The sequence below is a fragment of the Monodelphis domestica genome, chromosome 2 (genome assembly GCF_027887165.1).
Source record: "Monodelphis domestica isolate mMonDom1 chromosome 2, mMonDom1.pri, whole genome shotgun sequence".
NCBI lineage: Eukaryota > Metazoa > Chordata > Mammalia > Didelphimorphia > Didelphidae > Monodelphis > Monodelphis domestica.
Genome location: NC_077228.1, coordinates 10,174,993 through 10,195,306, shown reverse-complemented (window position 1 = coordinate 10,195,306; position 20,314 = coordinate 10,174,993). Strand labels below are relative to the sequence as shown.

Here is a 20,314-nt window from a genome sequence, read left to right as displayed (position 1 = left end):
TAAGAAGCCCTTCCGCTGTCTGTAGCTTATTTGAACAGTTCTTTGCACGTTGTCTCCCCCATGAGACTGGAAGCTGGTTGAGAGTCGGGAGCCTCTAGCCTTTCTTTGTAGAGCCAGCACGTTGCTTGATAAAAGGTGGTTGACCGACTGGGTTGTGTTAATGATTAAGAAAAAGAAAGGCAGAGATCAAGCTGCTTGCCCAAGGTCCACAGGGTGGGATTTGAATTCAGACCCTCTTGATCCAAATCCTTGAACCATTTGGGGGTCTGAGGGAGTTGCCCCGGGCAGATTAAGACGTCCAGTTACCCTCTCTCCTGCTCAACCCCGGGCATCTCGCTGGGTGGGGAGGCTCCAAGAAGGAGAGCTTCTGGACTCCCTTCCCCAAACAGAGGCGCCTGGGCGGTACTTAGGGTGTCCCAGGACTCGGGGTGGGCGGTGTGAGCTGCCAGGGGGAGGCTCCCAAGACAGACCACCTGACTGCAGCGGGCGGGTCCGGGATGGGCTGCGGCCCCCTTGTTTGGCCGGGTAGCCCTGGAGACGCTGGACAGCAGCTAAGCTCTTAGCTGGAAGTGCCCGGCTCGGGAGGAACCGGGAAGTTTGGAGCGACCGCCCACCCACCGGCCGGCCGGCTCCGGGTGGCCCTGGGAGCCCGCATCCCCGCGCTTAGGAGTCGGCGCTGCTGCAAGGGGTGCGTTGTGTGCCGCGCAGGTCCTCACCTCACCCGGCGCTTCTGGCAGACGGGCAGGGAGGGAAGGACGCGTTTGGGAAAGGATTTTCGCCTTGGAATGGAGGGGAAGAGGGAGGGAGCGGGAAGGACTGGCTGGAGACGGGGATTCATCGCATCGCCAAGCGGGATGGGGGGAAGGGAAGAGGGCACGACCGGGAGAACAGCATGGAGGGCCCAGTCGGGATGGAGTGGGGCACCCCCGACCCTTAGGGCGAGATCGATTCCCCCCAGCTTGGACCCCCAAGCAGGGGCCCCCGCCTGCCCCCCACCTTCCGAAATGAAGAGCACTGACCCCAGTAGAGGGTGGGGGGAGTCAGCAAAGATGCTCTTACTTCCAGTCTGCTCCAGTCAGGGAGTAGAGAACCTGAGCTGAGCGGAACCTCTGCCCAGCACCCCTGGAGTGGAGCCTGACCCCGGGAGAGCCTTAAGGCTGGAGACTGAGAACCCTGGCCATTCCCCTTAATAATAAAAAGCATTTAGATAGCATTTCAAAATAGTTTTAAATATTTAAAATCTTAATCAAACGAGATAATTGATCTTCACTTGAGCCCTGGAAGATAAGCTATTCTCCTCCCACTTTACAAGTGAGGAAACTGAGGCTGAGAGAAGTGACTTGTCCAGGGCCACAAACTAGGAAGTGTCGGAGAATATATTTGAACTTAAGTCTTCCTGACTTCAGGTCCAGAGTTCTATGAGCTTCCCTACCAAAATTAATTTCCTCATTTATAAAATGAGGGAATTGGACTCAATCTCTAAAGTTTCCTTCTGGCCCCAAATTGATAAGCCTATGATGGAGTGATTGTTATCTTTTTGCATCTCCAGGGATGTGGAATCTGCAGAACACTGAGTCTAAAGATAGCTGTAGAGCTTTGGGGTGGGTGTGGTAAATAAAGAGAACATACTATCTGGATGCCCAGAAATGCCTGAAGACTCAATTGTTCATGAACCCACATAGTATGTTAGGAAGGGTACTGTATTTGGAATCTGGGGACCCGAGTTCAAGTCCCAGCCCTGACACCTATGACCTACATGACACTGGATTTCACTTTTCTAGACCTCAACAATACAGCAAGAGAGCTGCTAAATGTTTAACCTTGTCAAGTGGAGAGAAGGCTGGACTTAGTAGCAAGAAGACTCAGGTATGAATCCTGTCCAGATACTAATAGCTCGGCAAGTCACTTAATCACTTAACCTCAGTTTCCCCATCTGTAAAGCTGGAATAATGATTGTATCAGTCTCACAAGATGGTGATGAGAATGATTGCCATCCAGCCACATCCAACCCTTTGTGACCCCATTTGGGATTTTCTTGGCAAAGATCCTGGGTGGTTTATCATTTCCATCTATACAAATGAAGAAACTGAGGCAAATTGGGTTAAGTGACTTGTTTGAGGACACACAGTAAGGGAGACCAGATTTGAACTCAGATCTTCCTGACTTCAAGTTCAGTGCTCTTTCCACTGCATCACCTAGCCACCCTCATCTTCGTTTACTTGTATACATGTTTTATTTATCCAATAGAATATAAACTCCTTGAGAGCAGGGACTGTTTCATTTGCTATTATATCTCTGACCTGACACTATGCCTGGCATATACTAGACCCATAATCAATCAATGGGGTTTTTAATTTATTTCAATGCCTCACCAATAGCATGTGACATAATTTGATCCAAGGCTTTCAGCCACTAGGTCTGCTCCAGGTGCCATGCTTTTGCCACTCTGACTCTGATGTGTCCACTGAAATCCATAGACCGTGGAGGATTCTAATCACTGCCAGGCCACATTCACAAGGTCACACATGAATACAGAAGATATCTCTCTATCTGTACCAAAACTGAATCAAATCTGTGATGTTATGAAGTACAAGGAGCTCCCAATGAGGACATTCCACCCATCAATGCATGTTAATGCCTGCTCTATAATTTAGTCTTAGAGAATTTGTGGTTCAGTCATTTTCAGTCTTGTCTGACTCTTCATGACCCCATGTGAGGTTTTTTTGGCAAAGAAACTGGAACTGTTGGTCATTTCCTTCTATCTTGACCTATGGGCTACTAAGAGTGACTTGCCCAGGGACATACAGCTAATATCTTAGAGACAAGATTTGAGCCCAGTTTTCCTGACTTTCTCTCTGGATCTCCATTATGCCACATTCCCTCTAGATTATTAAGAAGCTGGGTTGAATTGTTCCATAATTCAGCAGCAGCACCCCACAAAAGCACTCTGCCTGGAATGAGCAAGCCTGTATTCTAGGAGTTCCAACTCTGATAGAAATTCGCTGGGACTTTGGTCAAGTCACTTTCCTCATCTAAAAGATGAAAAAGGATAAGCCCAGTGATCTTTGCTTCAGACTTTTTTTAAACCCTCACCTTCCATCTTAGAATGAATACTGTGTATTGACTCCAAGCCAGAAGAGTGGGAAGGGCTAGGCAATGGGGTCAAGTGACTTGCCCAGGATCACACAGCTAAGAAGTATCAGAGGCCAAATTTGAACCTAGGACTTCCCAACTTGAGGCCTGGCCCTTGTAAGGATAATTTTAGGGTTGTGACCTAATCTAAATTAATTTTGGTCGCCAGGAAATATCCCAACTAAAATACCCAAGTCAGTTTGCAAATTTATGGTGGTTTAATTAATATAGAGGGAATGAATTAAGGGGAAGGGAGAGGGGAAAGGTGTAGGATTTCTCCTGCCTGGCCTGTGCCAGGGGGAGTTCAAAGTCATCCGCTATAAGATCTCTGAAGAAGATTAATGGCTTTCTAAGAGGATAGTGTTTGGAAGGTAAAGGAGAAAGAATCAGCCTAAACTCCAAGAGGGCTCAGTAAGATGCCTCACCTGAACTAGGCTACTCAGTTTCCTCCAATATGGTATCAAGGAAAACTCACCGCCAAACCCAGACAATAGCGGCCGCCACCCAAGATGCTGAAATTCTCAGCATGCTCTGCCAGCCACCTCTCCACCACCAAAGAGGCCGGAGAGAGGAAGTGACGTGAAATATTTAGAAGGTTTTAAATCACTTTCTTGCATCTCATCTGTACCAATGGTAGCTTAAGCTTGACTTAGGACAGCCCAGGGGTCTGTCAGTTATTTCTGATTTGTCATTTGTTAGCACATATCTGTCATAGGCAATCAGGAATGTATTGGGAACTTTTAAAATTACTCCACCCTACTTAGATAGTGCCTTAGGGGAAGATAAAATTGTAAACTCCTGTTTGAACAATGAAAGTCCCTAACTCATACCTTATAATAAAGCTAGAACCTTAAGTTAGGTCTATTTTTAGATCTAATACAAAAAGGTGTTAAGTACCTGTAAAGGTTAAATTAATCACAAAAAGGTCAAGTAACTTACAAAAAGGTCAGCTTGACAAAGAGGTGTGAAGTACTCAGAAGATTTAATCTAACCAGAGAAGGTGTGAACTATAGAGTGGTGAAAACTAAGAATGGGCAGTCCTAGAAAAAAAGTGTCTACTATTATTGGTAGATGTGAAAATTTAGGGGAGGTGACATAAGAGAAAATTTTCTTTAAAAGGAAGAGTAAAAAGTGAGTTCAGGTAAATTAGAGTTCAGGAGATTCAGTGGAGGACTGGAGCTTGCTTGGAGATGGTCTTGTGGTGAGTAATAAGACTGACTCTCTCTCCCTTAGGCTCAGGGAGGCCACTTTGGCCTAGGCCTTTAACTACTGCTTGGCTCAGCCTGAGCCAGAGCAGTTTAAATTAACTCTCTCTGTCTCTCTCTCTGTCTCTCTCTCTGTCTCTCTGTCTCCGTCTCTCTCTCTCTCTCTCTTTCTCTCTCTCTCTCTCTCTCTCTCTCTCTCTCTCTCTCTCTCTCTCTCTCTCTCTCTCTCTCTCTCTCCTTCCTTTAATTCCTTCTCTCTTTATTAATTAAAATCTCCATAAATCCCCAGCTGACTTGGGTATTTTCATATTTGGGAATTTCCCATGGCGACCACTTATTTTAGATTTTAACTCAAAATACTAAAAATTATCCTTACAGTTTTGGCATTTATATAACAATTATGTTCACTTCTGGGTGCCACATTTTGGAAAAAAACATCGATAAAATGGAGGATTCCAGAGTGGAGTAACTAGGGCCATAAAGAACATCAAAATCATGTGATAAGAAGATGAGCTGAAGGAATTTGAGATGTTTCTGTGGGAAAAAAGAAAATTTGGAGTTCTCATAATAACCTTCTTCGAGTCCCTGAAGAGTCCTCTGGATGGAAAAGGGAGGAGATTTCTTCTGCTTGGCCCCAGAGAGCAGAACAAAGAGAAATATTGCATAAGTACATTTCAGTTTGATGTCAACAAAAGCTTCCCTCCAATTAGAAGTCTCCAGAAGAAGACCAAGCTACCTCAAGAAGCCATGGAGGTCTTCAGAGAGAAACTGGGTGACTACTTACTTATCAATAATACTATGGTAGGAATCATTGGACTCTTACAAATTAGACAAGACCACCTATTGGGATCCCTTTTGTTTCTGAGAGTCTGTGAAAATATGCTTCAGAGCTCATCAGGCTAATGAGTTGTACAGTATATAATGTGATTTGCTACAAGCCTTCTAAGGAGAGAAGTAACAGCAATCATCTGAGGGATGTTTAAGTCTTTCCTTTCCCCAATAGGGGGCACCTGTGCTCTGAGGTGTGCCAGGATTCCCCAACTAGCAGGTACATCTGCCTGCCAGAACTGGGACCATGGCAGAATGAATGGGCATTCATAGATCCATTAACTAACTAGTCCTCTTAGTTCCCTAAAGCAAGCATCCCTCAAACACCTCAAATCAACTTTGTAATTCATGATGTGCACATAATACAAGAGATAATGAACACACATTTAGTTGAGAGGGACAGAGAATGGTTCCTAGAGTAGCTCATAGAGGGGGGTGTTACTAACAATTCAGACCATCTGGGAACTTCCTCTCTTTGCTAATTATTCTTGCTAAGTAGGTGCTAAATTCAATTATTTTTATACTGTTGAAGAAGCGAATGTGTTGTCAACACTTAATATAAGAAAGTTTTAAATGGTGTCATCCCTTGAAATTATAAAAGATCATTTGCATCCTCTGGTATTCTGGGAAAGGACCCTAATGGTCTGGACACTGGAGTCCTAAGTAACATGATAAGTAGAGCAATCCCCTCCCCTTGGAAATAGGGCCCTCCACCATCACAAAGATACAAAAACAGGACAAAAAGAGGAAATTGAATGGCAATCAGAGTCTAATTCTTCTCTCTTTCAGAGCACATTTTGGGAATTTATGGAGACCTTGGGACAAAATTTACAAACTCTATGGCTTCTTCTTCCATTCAGAAATCATGTGAGCTCTAGAATCAGTCAGAAGTCTTGGGTTCAAATTCTGTCTTTGCTGCATGTCCTTGAGTAAATCATTTAACTTCTATTTGTTGTAGCTGCTCCATCACTGTAAAAAATGGGAATATTCACATTCATTCTACAATGGAAAACTATATAATTTGAAAACAATCATGGTATCAAAGATTTAGAGCTGGAGGCATCCTCAGAGGTCATTTAGTCAAACTTCCTCATTTTATAGATGAAGAAACTGAGGCTCAATGAGAGAAATGTAAGCTCCATATGAATGCTCACCAATATAAGAAGCTACAAGTTATCTAGCCAGTAACAGCATCTGTTCTTCATCTTGTAGTTGAGAGGAATTAGGAGGCATCAGTTCTATTTTTAACTTTAAAACAGTTTTTAATTTGCTATAGCCAGAATAATCCCATATATTTTAAATAATCACTCACATTATTAAATCTTTTTCATGGGTCAAAATCACTTTTCTTAAAACAAACATGGGGTAGGTAAAAACAAGTGTTGTCACCACTTTACAGGTAAGGAAACTGAGTGTCAAAAATGGTATTACCTGCATGTGGTCACAAAGTTAAGGTAAGTGGCCAAAGATCACACTGCAAATAAATAATATAGTCAGAATGTTAACTCTGGTCTTTTGACCTGGTGTTCCTCACTACTCTGGGCTACCTCTCCTTAAAGGAAGCACATCTAAGGTAACCCCACTTGTAAAGTTTGTAAAGTTAGTAAGCTCAAAACAAATGCTTTCTCATTTTTCATTCATTCAGTGTGGAAAAATAGAAAGATACACAACCTGGAGTCCAAAGATAAGGGTTCTAATTCTGCCTGATTCTGCCATTAAGAAATAGTATGGTGTCGGCCACATCACTTTGCTTCTATAAGGTGTCATTTTCTTTCTTTATAAAATAAGGAGTTATCTAGATATATCTCGAAGGATCCTTTAAGCTCTTAAATCCCATGACTTTAGAATGTACTCAGCTACTCAAATCCTGGGCATTTTTATAAATGTCTATTTTCCTTTTGAGAAATGGGGTGATTTTTTTGCTACTATGATGAAGTAATTGAGAATATCTTTGGATGATAAACTACACCAGAGAGTAGCCAGAGAAAGGCAACCAGATTAATGAAGGACTTTGAGTTCATGCCATTCAAGGATAAATGTGAGGAAATGGAGATGTTGAGCCTGCTGAAGAAAAGATGGCAGGAAGTACCAGAGATATCTTCAAATATTAGAAGGGCTGTCATTTGGAAGAGGGCTCAGACTTAATCTGTCCATCACCCAAGGGCAGAACCAAAAGCAATATCAGTAGGACTGGGTGAAAGATGAAGAGAAACAGACTGAGACTGCAGATTGATACTTCATGAGATGAGGAAGAGGGGACTCTAGCAATCAGAACTAAGTAAATGGTGCAGTGGAAAGAATGCCAGGCATGGAGTCAGGAAGCCCATCTTCCTGAGTTCAGATCTGACTTCAGATACTTACTGTGTGACCCTGAACAAGACCCTTAATCCTACTTGCCTCAGTTTCCTCATCTGCTAAATGTGCTAGAGAAGGAAATGACAAACCACTCCAGTATCTCTGCCAAGAAAACCCTAAATCGGATCACAAAGAGTCAAAAAAGACTGAAAATGACTGAACAACAATAGATAAAAGTAGAATGGACTATTTTGGAAGGTAACAGGTTTCCCCTCACTGTGAAAGGACAGACAGACATAGAGAGGCAAAGAGAGGCAGACAGAGACAGAGACTGAGAGATACAGAGAGATAAACAGATTTGCGGAGAGAATTTATTAAGTACTTCCTATGGGCCAAGCACTATGCTAAATTCTGGAAATGCAAATACAAGCAAAGATGCCCTCAAGGAGCTTACCTTCTGAGACCAGAAATCTAAGATGGAGGAGAGATGGCAGGGAGGGAGCAGTTTAGACAGTCTTGGGTTGAGTCAAATTTGAAATAAGTGTGGCTTTGTGGATTCTTCCTCAAATGGAAGTCCTCTGGGATGGAGGCAGGGGATCCCAGCAGAGGCTGGATGGCTCTCTGTCAAAAATGCTATAGATGAAGGAGCTTCAAGTTGGATTTGACCGCTGAAGTCATGTCCAACTTGTGTTTTCACTTACAGATCAAACAGTCCACATGCATTCATTAAAAGTTCCTACTATATTCCAGGCCTTGGGGATACAAGTACCAAAAGTGAAAGAAGTCCAACTCATGGGAAGTTTACATCCCAGTGAGAGAGACAAGAAGTGCCCATATAAGCATGTGCAGAATAATTTCAAGGTAGTTAAATAGGAGAGGAGAGGCTGCTAATATTTGTTCAGAGAGGGTCATTGCCTTAAAGGACAAGTGGGATTCCATGAGCTGAGGGTAGTACTGAAGAAAGTACATTCCAGGGGTGGAGGGGAAAGCCAAGGCAAAAGGTAAAGAGATGAGAGATAGAGTATCATGGGTAAAAAACTGAGAGAAAACCAGTTTGCTGAACCCTGGAGAGCAGGAAGGGAAATGATAAATAATGAGTCTAGAAAGATAGTTTGGGGGCCAATTGTGATGCACTTGAAGAGCTAAGCAGATGAAAGTTTCTATTTTATCCTAGAAGCCCTAAGGATCTCCTGATGACTACTGAATAGATATTGAAGTGATATGGATGTTAATGGTGTACTCTCTGGCTTCAGATACTTATTATTAGGTATGTGACCCTAGGCACATCACCTAAACCTCAGTTTCTTCATCGGAAAAGTCATGGGAATAGTAGCACCAACTTCTCTCCTACCTCCCAGGGCTGTTGCAAAAATCAAATGAGATAATATATTAAAGCACCATAGAAATGTCAATTAGCATCACCACCATCACTTGCAACCCCAACAAGGTTCAAACCCACCTGTTTCCATATTTCTATCACACTATGTTAGATGTTTCCTTTTTTAGTTTCTGATCAAGATGTCTGAGATCGCCAAAGACAAGGCTTTTCGGTTACTGAAGAAAAGAGGCAGTATGTCATCAGTGAACAGCCCTGACATCAAGATGAAGGAGATCTATGGAAGAGCCAAAGAGTGAGTATCCATGTCTCTAATTGCTCCATTTCCAGTTTTAGGTAAACAAAGTCAGAGTATTGATTAAAATATATTTCCTTCTATAATTCGATCATGCTGAGTATGGAAAAACGAGATTATGATTGAGTGTGATACCAGAGCAATCTTTAAAGAAAGGTTAGAGTTAGGTTGTGAAATGCCAAGCTGAGGAGTTTGTATTTGATCCTAGGAAGCAAAAGGGAACCACAGAAACTTCTTAAGCAGTGGAATAGCATGGTTAGAACTGAGCTTTAAGAATATCAATTTAGCAGTGATGTAATAGAGATCAGTGGAGTCAAATTCAAATAGAAAGATACTCCTTCCCCGCACTGGCTGTGTATTGACTTGGAAAACCACATAATAATAGTATCTATGTTGTATTGTATTATTATTTGTTTTGTTAAATATTTCCCAATTGCATTTTAATCTAGCTGCTCTCAAAAGTGTTGCAAGCCTCAGTGTTGCAAGTTTGACACCACTAGTGTAGGAGGTGAAAAACAAAGGTCCCTAACTAGGAGTGGAACGCATTAAGTATCCTTTTACACAAAATTCATATAACTGAAAAGCTCAGATACCCACAATTTGGGGACGGAGGGCCAGGGATTTGCTTCTAATTTCTTTAAGATAGACAAATTCCAAATGAACAGTCTGATAAAATGGATTACATGGAAAAGTAGCTTCCAAGATATCTCATCAGGTGGTTACAGTCCAACAGCAGCCCTGTTTTCAAGTTACTGTCTTTAAAACAGAACAATTGATGTAACTGCTATTCACAGCAATGTTTCTATGCCAGAACATAGAGCCTAAAGGGAGGTCCGAACTAGATAAGTATTCAGTTAGGTTTAGTACATTTTCAGCATGAAGTATATTTTATTGCAATTTGGTTTATTTAGAAATTGGGGTGGGGGACATGCTATGGGAAGGGGGAAATGAAAACTTAAGAATTAAAGAATCTAGATTTGTAGACCTGCTCTGGCACTTACCAGCTGAATGACAATGAGAAAGTCAAAGTCACAACCTCTCTATGCCTCAGTTTACTCAACTGTAAAATGAGAACAATAATAGCACTTAGCTCCCAGAGTTGTTGTAAGGGTCAGTTTGCAAAGATGAAAGTGCTGTTTAAATGCTAGCTGTCGTTGCTGTTGCTGCTGCTGTTGTTGTTAAGTGGGCTATCCTATTTCCCACCCCTTTTACAGAAGCAGAGTTCAGTCTTTGGCCAATGTTGAGTATTAGATCCTACACTGCAGGAACTGTCCATGGTATTGTCATAGTCTTGAATGGAATCTGAAACATAGAGGTTAGGTTACCTTCAGAGAGTAACCCAAGATGAATCTGTAGGGAGTCAGAGAATGCTTCCTAAGTTTACCCAGAGGGTTGACCACAAGGTTAGGCTACAGATGAATGACTGTAAACATATATGGTCAGTTGAGTCTGGCCCCAGACCAGGAGGATTGTTCAAGAATGTCACACAACTATAACAAAGAGTGTGGCTCCTTAGAACTGCCCCTGTCTGTACTCTGACAACATCCAGTCCAACAGGGGAAGGGCAGAGGAAACAGAATCCTTGGGCAAGTCTTGGGTTATTCAGTTGGCTTTGGGGAATTAGGATCATAGTGATATCACTCCCTGGGATAATCTCCAATTTAGCCTGCATATGTAGGATGTCCCCAAAGACTTTCTATTTGTTTAAAATCTTACCTTCCATCTTAGAATCAATATTGTGTCTTGGTTCCAAGGCAGTAGAGTGGTAAGGGCTGAGCAGTGAAGGTTAAGTGACTTGTTCAGGGTCACAGAGCTAGGAAGTACTTGAGTCCAGATTTTAACCCAGGACCTCCCAGGATCCCCATATAATGCCAGGTGGTAGATGAGATTACTAGTTATATAAGTCTGGCTCTCAATCCACTGAACCACCTATCTGGTCCTTGACTTAGTATACTTTTAAGTTTTAAAGTTTTAAAACTGCACTATCTTTTGGGATACTACATGTAATTTATTTGGTTATAGTTGTTTGCATATTGTCTCCCCTACAAATAAGAGCCACTTGAGGGCATAGACTGTGATTAACATGGTGCTTGGCATACAGTAGGTGCTAAATTAATGCTTGTTGATTTGATTCTCCTGACTTAAAGCTAGAAGGAAAGTTAGAAGTCATTTAGGTCAACTGAGGCCAACAGAGATGAAGGGACTGGTCCCAGATCACAAAAATACCAAGCATGGGATCTATACCTAGATACTATGACCCTAAATCCAAAGTTCTTTCCATTAGGGCCTGATCACTACCCAACCTGTTTCACTGTTAGTCATTCATATCTCTAAGGGTGGAATAATAATACCTCTCTTGAGAAGGAGTAAGCATGGGAAAAAGAGGACTTCCCTTTAATTCAGGAAAGGTCTAGACTCCGCCTCTGAAAGCCTGCTAGCTATAAATCTTAACGATCAAAGAAAATAAAGTTGGGTCCCAAAAAGAACAACCAGGCACTCCTAACACTTTCCTAGAGGATAGGACAAGATGTCTTTGAATGGAGCTCGGCAGAAAAGCACTTAGGCAAGGTTTTTTTGAGGTTCTATTCATCTGTTGCCTATGGTTCTCTAAACTTTCCCTAAGACTCATAGATACTTTGTGTGGGAGATGCTATGCCAATGCTGCAAAGACTTCCAGAACTCTTTCCCAATTTCAAAGCCCATTATATATTATCTCCTTTGAGTCTCCATTGATCCTTGTGAAGGAGGTACTCCATATTTATTACCTGGACTTGTGATTTCTTCATTTTACAGAACTCTCCAGTGGAGAAATCCCCCTCCAGCAAGACAGATCAGAAACTCACTTATAACTTAGACCCTTTGAGAGCTGCCCAGAGTACTAAGGGGTGAAGTGATTTGCCCAGGGTCACTCACCTAGTTGAGTGTTAGAGATGAAATTTGAACCCATATCCTCCTGACACTGCGTCTACTTGTGAAACTCAAAATGTCTCTTTTTTTCAGTCTTTATTCTCTGTCTTAGAAAGGATACAAAGCACAGGTTTCAAGGCAAGAGAGCAGTAAGGAATATGATTAATTGGGATAAAGGATTTGCCCATAGTTAAGAAGTGTCTGAGGCCACATTTGAGCCTAGAACCTCCCATCTCTGGGCTTGGCTCTCAATCCACTGAGCCCACCTCACTGCCCCCGATATAATGTCTCATAACATACTGCTAAAATTATTTTTGCAAAACTTGCTTCTTTCTCATTCACTTTCCAATGGGAGATTGGGCATAAAGAGAGGTCAGGGGTAAGGATTCTTCACTTTGCCAGTAAAACTACAATAAAATTCCCAGAGAAGACTTTCCTAGGACTAAGACTGCTCCAGATTAACTCAAATCAATCAATTAATCAAGAACTAATTAATTAGCATTTGTTAATTTCATACTAGGTACTGGTGGCACAACAACAAAGAATGAAATAATGCACATATGAGAGAATCTTCAATTGTAGAATCAAAGACAAATATAAGCATGTGAAAAATAAATATCAAGAGAATATATATGATATAAATATGTTTAGGGAGGAGAACATTAGTAGTTGGTGGCAAATCAGGGATATTCTGTTGAGCTTAGAGGAAGGTATGGATGTAATTCTCAACATAATTAATTTAGCAGAAAGTTATTTGCTGTCCAAGTTTGAAAACAGAAATCCAAAACCTTCTTACTATATCCAGGAACAAAGTCTTCAGAGTGCTTGACTATTCCCCCTGGATGGCCAGATTTCATTTTCCCTGAGGAGTTGTGATGGCTTTAGTGAGTCCACTGGATGGCAGCATCTCTCTGGTAGCTATAACCAATGTCCAAAGTCTTCAAGGCTACCATTTGGAAAGAGACAGTGAATGGTATTTTATGGAAAAGGTTGACAGGAGGATATCCTGTTTATTTTACCCAACACTTTAGCTGGTGGAATTATAGCCAATCTTTCTATATCTTTTTTTAGTTAACAAAGCATTGTACCTTTGCTATCTCACTTGATCTCCATATAATGCTGGGTGGTAGGTTAAGATATTACTTATTCCCATTTTACAGAATTCAAAACTGAAGTTTAGGGAGGATAAGTAGTTTGCCTGGGGCCATCCTGGATCTGAACACAAGTCTTCCTGATTAACTGCTTCACTAAAAATAAATCTGCCTGTATCCCTAAGTAAAATTGCCCTTTTCCTCACAGAGCTTTGAATGGGGAATGGAACATGCACCTAAAGTGGTAGATACAAGATCCATACACAGTGGGTGGTGACCTTAGAGAGCAAGGTGGTAATATCTAGGGGACCCTGAAAGGCTTCCTAACAATAGCACTGACCCCAAGTGACAGGGGCTGCCTCAGGAGGTAATTGAGACCTAGAAGGAACCTTGAGATTACCTAGTCTCAGCTTTTTAGTTTACAAATGAAGAAATCAAGGCCCAGAGATGGGGCAAAACTTGCCTAAGGTTCTTCCATTTAAAAATTAGCAGAGCCAGGAAGTGAATTCAAGACTTAGACACCAAGTCCATCTCTCTCCACCATGCCAGGCTGTCTCTCAAGAACCCAAGGGACAATTTGTTTCAGGAAGTCAAAAATGCTGAAGGAGAGATAAGGCAAAGAGCATTCTGGACAGAGAACGACTGGCAATTAATGGTATTTCATAGGAGGAAAAATTGGGAGCTGGGAGGATCTTAGAAGTCATTGAGGCCAATCTCCTCTTTTTACAGATGAGAGAACTGAGGCCCAGAGAAATGCTGTGGCTTGCCGAGAGATTCATGAGTCACTAAGTGGCCAAGCTGGGGTTGGAGCCCAAAGTTTCCTCCACCCAATCCATCCTTTGAGGCATATTCCACAATGGCAAGTCTGTCTTCTTTAAGTAGTCACAGCCACTATTTTATTTTTGTTAGTTGTGCATTGGGAAATAAAGGTTTAGTATACATACATACACATCTACCTCAGGTTCCAAACATTCACCACCATGAAAGATAATGAATGACATTTCAGTACTTAAAGGACCCACACACAGTTCCATCAGTGTGTCAAAGGATCATAGATATGGCTCTGACAGTTAGATGACTTGCCCAAGATCATACCTGTAGTAAATAGGACAGGATTAGAATCCCACTCCTCTGATCCCAAATTCTCTGTATTATACTACATAGAAATATATATATTCAAGAATTTAAACATTTATCTATTCATGTGTGTGTGGATTTAAATGGCATACATGAATTGCAACCTCCCGGCCTGCAAGAGGCTGCAATGGGGGGAAGAATTGAGAGGATAGAGATAGAGAAGAAGTTTTTACCCGCGAAGGGCGTGAACGGGCCGACTTTAGAGATGTGAGTAACCGAGTCAGTAGGCGAATATTATTTGTATGAGCCACAGCTAAGCTCCGACCACTGGGTGTGAATATTCAGGCTGAAACCACCCAATGATCCTCTTTTAACACCGTACCGGTCAGAGGATAAAGCTAGTGCAGATGGAAAGGAGACTAGGAACTACAAGAGGTAGATAATGCTAGATAGCATTAGGAGAAAGAGAGGAAGTAAGGCAGGCCTGGACTAATGACCATGCCTTAGTAAGGCAGGCCTGGTCTAAGGACCAGGCCTTAGTAAGAAAGATAGAGAAGAGGGACAGGGGAGAAGTTGCTACTTGCCAGACCCAGGAATCCTGAACCAGTGGGCGGAGCTTAGAGGAGCTGGTTTATTTATAGTCATGCCAGCTCAATACATATTGAACAGTTATATGATACCTCAATACATATGGATGAGTTATCTGGGGTACCCCTATTGGATAATACAACCTATGACAAGGTGAAGGTGGGGTTTTACTCCTCAGGTGAGTGGGACACAGGAAAGCAAGGTTTCGCGCCTAAACTTCAGCCATGCTGGCAATAAAGCTCATTGCCATGCACATAATGGCCATGTGCTCACTCACATTCCTTGCTTCCCCACAACGTCTAGGGCTGGGCTGCTACATGAATGTGCATGTATGTGTCACATGCGTATTGTATTATGGCTAGGCATGGGCATAAACACATGTATGTTTGCAATTTATGTGTACCTGTGTATATTATGTATGTACATAGTGTTGTATGTGAGCACCTAGGTGGTATAGTGGATAGAATGCTGGGTCTGGAGTTGGGAAGACTTATCCTCCTGAGTTTAAATTCAGCCTCAGATACTCCCTAGCTATGTGACCTTGGGCAAATCACTTAAACCCTATTTGCTGCAGTCTTTTCATCTGTAAAATGAGTTGAAGAAGGAAAGGGCAAAAGTGTCCAGAATCTCTGCCAAGAAAACCTCAAATGGAGTCACAAAGAGTGGGACACAGCTGAAACAACTGAACAATAACAACAATTGTGTATGTATACGAATGTTTTTGTGATGAGGTTTATCTGTGTACAAGGAAAGTTGGAGAGCAAGAGCAATTTTGTTCTTGTGCTTTTATCTCCAGTGGCCAGCATGGAGACTGGCCCATTTTGTTGTTGTTGTGCAGTCGTTAATATCGTGTCCAGCTCTTCAGGATCCCATGGACTGTAGCACACCAGACCCTCCTATTCTCCACTCTGTCTCTTGAAGTCTCTCCAAGTTAGTGTTCATTGGATCCATGATGCCATCTCTCCATCTCATTCTCTACCATCCCCTTGGCTTTTGCCTTCAGCCTTTCTCAACATCAGGGTCTTTTCCAATGAGGCCCGTCTTCTCATTATGTGGCCAAAAGATTAAAGCTGGGGCAAATCCCATAGTAGTGAACCTTCCAGTTATTAGTCTGAATTAATTTCTCTAAGTACTGGTTTGATCTCCTTGTTGTCCAAGAGACCTTCAGAAGTCTTCTCCAGCTCCACAGTTCACCAACTTGGGTTCTGGGGTGCTCAGCTGGCATGCAGCAGGTGTTTAATAGATGCTTGCTAATTCTCAATGGATTAATTTTATATATGCATATGTATAGCTAGATATACTTATACACATGTATACATATTTGCACAGATGTGTTTATAGATCATATGTGTATATAACTGAAGCTTTTAAATTTTTCACTCAAAATCAACTTACTCAATATGAAGAAGTAAAGGACCAACAAGTCTTTTGCATCCCCATAGGAAGGGGGGTGCCCATGAGCATAACAGAGAACAATCTTCCCCACCTCCTACTTAATGAAAGCACAGGTCTTTCCAATCTTGAAAAGCCTTTTTTCCCCATCCCCCTCTCCATTATCTCACCCCCCTTTGAAGTGACACCCTAGATTGCCTCACAGGTGGAGCAGGGTCAGTAGGGCCCATATGGAGGCTGCCATGAAGCAGTGTCCGTTGGGGCTCACCTGAACTAGGGTGGAGCTTGGGAAACCCACTCAGTGCCTCCATCCTTGGATCTCCTCTTCCAGGTCAGCACCTGGGAGAGCTCATATTGCCTCCCTTTGCCCAAGCAATTGGCCTTTCTTGGTGATGAATAGGAGGATGAAAGGGGTCTTGGATGTTTATTGATTTAGGTTGAATTGTGGCTTCTCTTTGGGGGCGTTTCTGATTCTTTCAGCACCAAAGAGTTTTTGCAAAGGATTTGTTGTAATCACCTTAATTCCTCCCCTGTTCACCAGGTGATGGTTCTGAGCTACTTTGTGCTTCCAGTTATATCTCCTAATGCTATTGTTGATCTCAGCCCAAAGCACCGTTAATGCCTTCTGGGGTGCAGGGAGGGTGCAGTCATTGAAGGAGCTGGAGTCCACACCATCTGGGGATTGGTTGAAGGAACTGGGGATGTTCAGCCTGGAAAAGAGAAGACTTGGGACAGGACAGCACGAGAGCTATCTTGAAGTCCTTGAAGGGCTCTTCAAAGAGGGATACAGTTTATTCTGGTTGCCTCTAGATGGAAGTAGAAGGACCAGTTTCAGCTCTGTATGGGAAAGGGGGGACTTCCTACCAACTGCAGAACATAGATTTAAACCTAGAAGGGAACACAGAGGCCATCCTCCAACCTTCTCATTTTGCAGAGGAAACCAAGGCCTTGGGAAGTTAAGTGACTTGAAAAACACCACATTGGTGGTAAACATCTAAGGCAGGATTGTGAACTCAGATCCTCTGATTCCACAACTAGTGCTTTCCATTTGACCACACTGCCACTAATATCATGAGCTGCCTCAGGAGAGAGAATGTTCCCATCCTCCAGGCAGAGGAGAAATGACCTTTCCTTGGGCCATGTAGGAAAGGGGATTTTGTAACTAGATGTTCTCTGAGGTTCCTTCCAACTGAAAATGTATAAATTCTAAAGCTGATTTATTTTATCAGAAGGTAGAAGAAAGGAAAACTTTTTGCTATAGAGCAGGAAGTGGATTTGGGATTTAACTGGTTTAGGAAACTTCTGGGTAAAGAAATATCCTCTACTAACACAGATTGGCACATTCTCTGCTATTTTTAATATTAGAGAGCTTTTCAATCATAGGAGTTTGAGGGGTTTGGCCAAGGTCCTAGAGCCAATGTGTGTTAGGCATGACTCAAAACCAGGTCTTCTGTCTCCAAAACCAACTCTTCATCTATCTACTAGATGTTATCTCTCAGCTAGAGAATTCAGGTCATTTCTAATTTACTTGATGAAATAATATTTTTTTTCTTTTTTACATAATTACCCTCATTTACTTTCTGAAAGCTGGTTAGTATGAAATATAATTTGGGAACAAACATAGCCTTACATAGAAAAATATATTGGAAAGGATATTGGACTAGGAGGCTAAGAGCCCTAGCTTCAAATTATGGCCCATTTCCTAATGATGTGGCCATAGCCAAGTCACATACACTCTCTAATCCTTGACTTCCCCATCAGTAAAATGGGGATAATGATATTTTGACTATTTTTCTGGGTCTCTGTAATTAAAGTCCTTTATATTTAATAATTAACAATAGGGGGCAACTAAATGGCTCAGTGGACTGATAGCGAGATCTAGAGATGGGAGGTGCTGGGTTCAAATTTGATCTCAGACTCTTCTTGGCTGTGTGACCCTGAGCAAGTCACTTAACCTCCACTGCTTAGACCTCACCACTCTTCTGTTGTGGAACCAATACACAGTATTGATTCTAAGGCAGAAGGTAAGGGTTTAAAAATAATAAGAACAATTAACAACACACTTAGCATTTATGCAGCCCTTCCTTAAAGTTTACAAAGCACTTGCAATCTATTAACTCATTTGTTTTGTAAACAATAAAAATATTCAAATAATACACTAGATCTGTGACCTCATCAATATAGATGTGCCCAATATGGATGGGTAAATCACAAGCTCTTCATGCTTTGCCCACCCGGAGGGACTCTCATTTGGACCTTCCCATGTATTTGTCATAGGGAATCCACCCAATGCACTAGGAACTCTTCTCAATTTCTCCTGACATTTAATAACATCATGGGAGCATGCAGGCTGTCCAGTAGTTATCTCTTACTCTTACCATAGGAAAAACCTGTCTTCTTTTTCTATCAGATATTTCTCTGATGACATCCTTTACCATCATCCTTTTTTTTTTGCAATAAATGATGGATCTTTATACAAATGCAACAGAAGAGGATTTATTTGTGAGCTTGCCATGGGCAGAGCACTGCTTGGAGCACTTAAGTTATAAGTAGAAAGATAATCCAGTCCCTGTTTTAAGGAGTTCATATTCTAATGGGGAAACAAAGCTTAAAGAAGGATTTATGATCTTGTTTATTTCATGGAAATGGAATAAGCCATGACAAGTCATACGTGAGTTTTGGGTGGGGAAAGTCATAAGGCAGATTGGAAACATGAGCTGTTCTTGCTTAAAACTTTCTTAACAAAAGCTGGACCTTTGAAACTTTTGGAGATGCTTCCTTCTGTCAGGATAACAAGAGAAATTCTCTTCCACTGTTGTCCTTAGTTCAATGAGTACTGTGTCTTACATGGATGAGCCCAGCCACCGGGATGATGCTTCCCACTTGGCAGTTCAGATGGAGAACACCTATCAGCTGGGTATGTTTCACCACCCTCCCTCTCCCCATTTGGATTTGTAAGTTTTTATTTTGAAATGTCAGCATTCTTGGGCCAGCAACCTCTGGTGAACAGGTGAAATAATCCAGGGGCTGGGGGGGGGGGGGGGGTCGATGAAATTCTATAACATGTCCTTTCCACAAAGAATAGTCCCGGATCATGGTGGGATAGCCACCTTTCCCCCTCTAAACCCCTGGTCCTCTTGAGTGTCCAATGCTTAGAGCCAACCTGAAAGGTTTTGGAATCTGATTTCAAGGTTCCTCTGGGAAAAGAATACCCAGGGAAGAGAATGAATCCTGAAAAGGAGCCAGAGGAAGTGGTTCAAACTTTATGCTTTAGAATTAATTAATTTAAATATAAGATAGTTACTAGACAAATCAGGTTGCTTATATTGAGGTTCAATGATAATCACTTAATAAATTATCAAAAGCAGTCAGAAAGAAACTCACATTTCTGGTTTAGACTGTGCCTTTTATGTGTATCCTTTAAACTGCATTCTCTTAAAAGACAAATGGAAGATAAGAAGCCAAAGAGATCTCTTATCCATTTGAGAAGTCTGTCTGTGGAGTAAACTAAATGAGATAAAACATTTAGAAATTTTTTCCATCACCTCTTACAAGAAATTTCTCCTGAATCAATCCTTTTTTGAGAGCTAAGTTTTTAGTTTGGTTGGTTATTTTAAGTGTTTGCTCAGCCATCTTTTTGTTACCAAATTCGATCTTGTATTTCCACATATCCACACATCTCTATTTTTGTTTTACACGTGCTTCCTTGCTTCTGCCATGATCTGCCTATCAGAAAGGTTCTCAAGGAGTTTGGTGCTCCATCTTCCTGGTGTGGAGACAGCTCGTCAATTTGATGAAAAGAAAATCAATCTAATTAGGTATTTGTTGTGTAAGGGAAAACTGAGAACAATTATCAAATGAAATCATTTGCTCTCCAATAATTTGAGTTATCCCTACATAAACACAAATTCTCTGTTGAAAGAGTTTCTGTTGTGTCCATAGAGTCCCAAATGAGAAAGGAACACTTCTGGTCATGTAGGTGGCCATTTTTCAGACACTGAGCATTCATTAGATGCCAGGAACATTGATTCAGAACTAGATGGAACAGAAGAGTAAAAGTTCATCTGTTTGTGTCCCATTAACCCTTAGGCAGTTTGATGAAACTTCTTTTTTTTGATGAAACTTCTGTTTGCCTTCTGAGAATAATATTTTTAAATGTATAAGACTA

General features: G+C 41.7%; 1 protein-coding gene across 1 annotated transcript in view; it reads left to right on the top strand.

Moving 5' to 3' along the window:
* Positions 1–536: 536 nt before the first annotated feature.
* Positions 537–20,314, top strand: part of DYNLT5 (dynein light chain Tctex-type family member 5) — a 31,720-nt gene continuing 11,942 nt past the window's right edge. The window contains exons 1-4 of the mRNA XM_007480435.3: positions 537–688; positions 1,782–1,866; positions 8,967–9,091; positions 18,972–19,063. Coding sequence (XP_007480497.2) covers positions 8,979–9,091; positions 18,972–19,063 — 205 coding nt within the window. The 5' untranslated portion in view covers positions 537–688; positions 1,782–1,866; positions 8,967–8,978. The remainder of the gene's footprint in view (positions 689–1,781; positions 1,867–8,966; positions 9,092–18,971; positions 19,064–20,314) is intronic.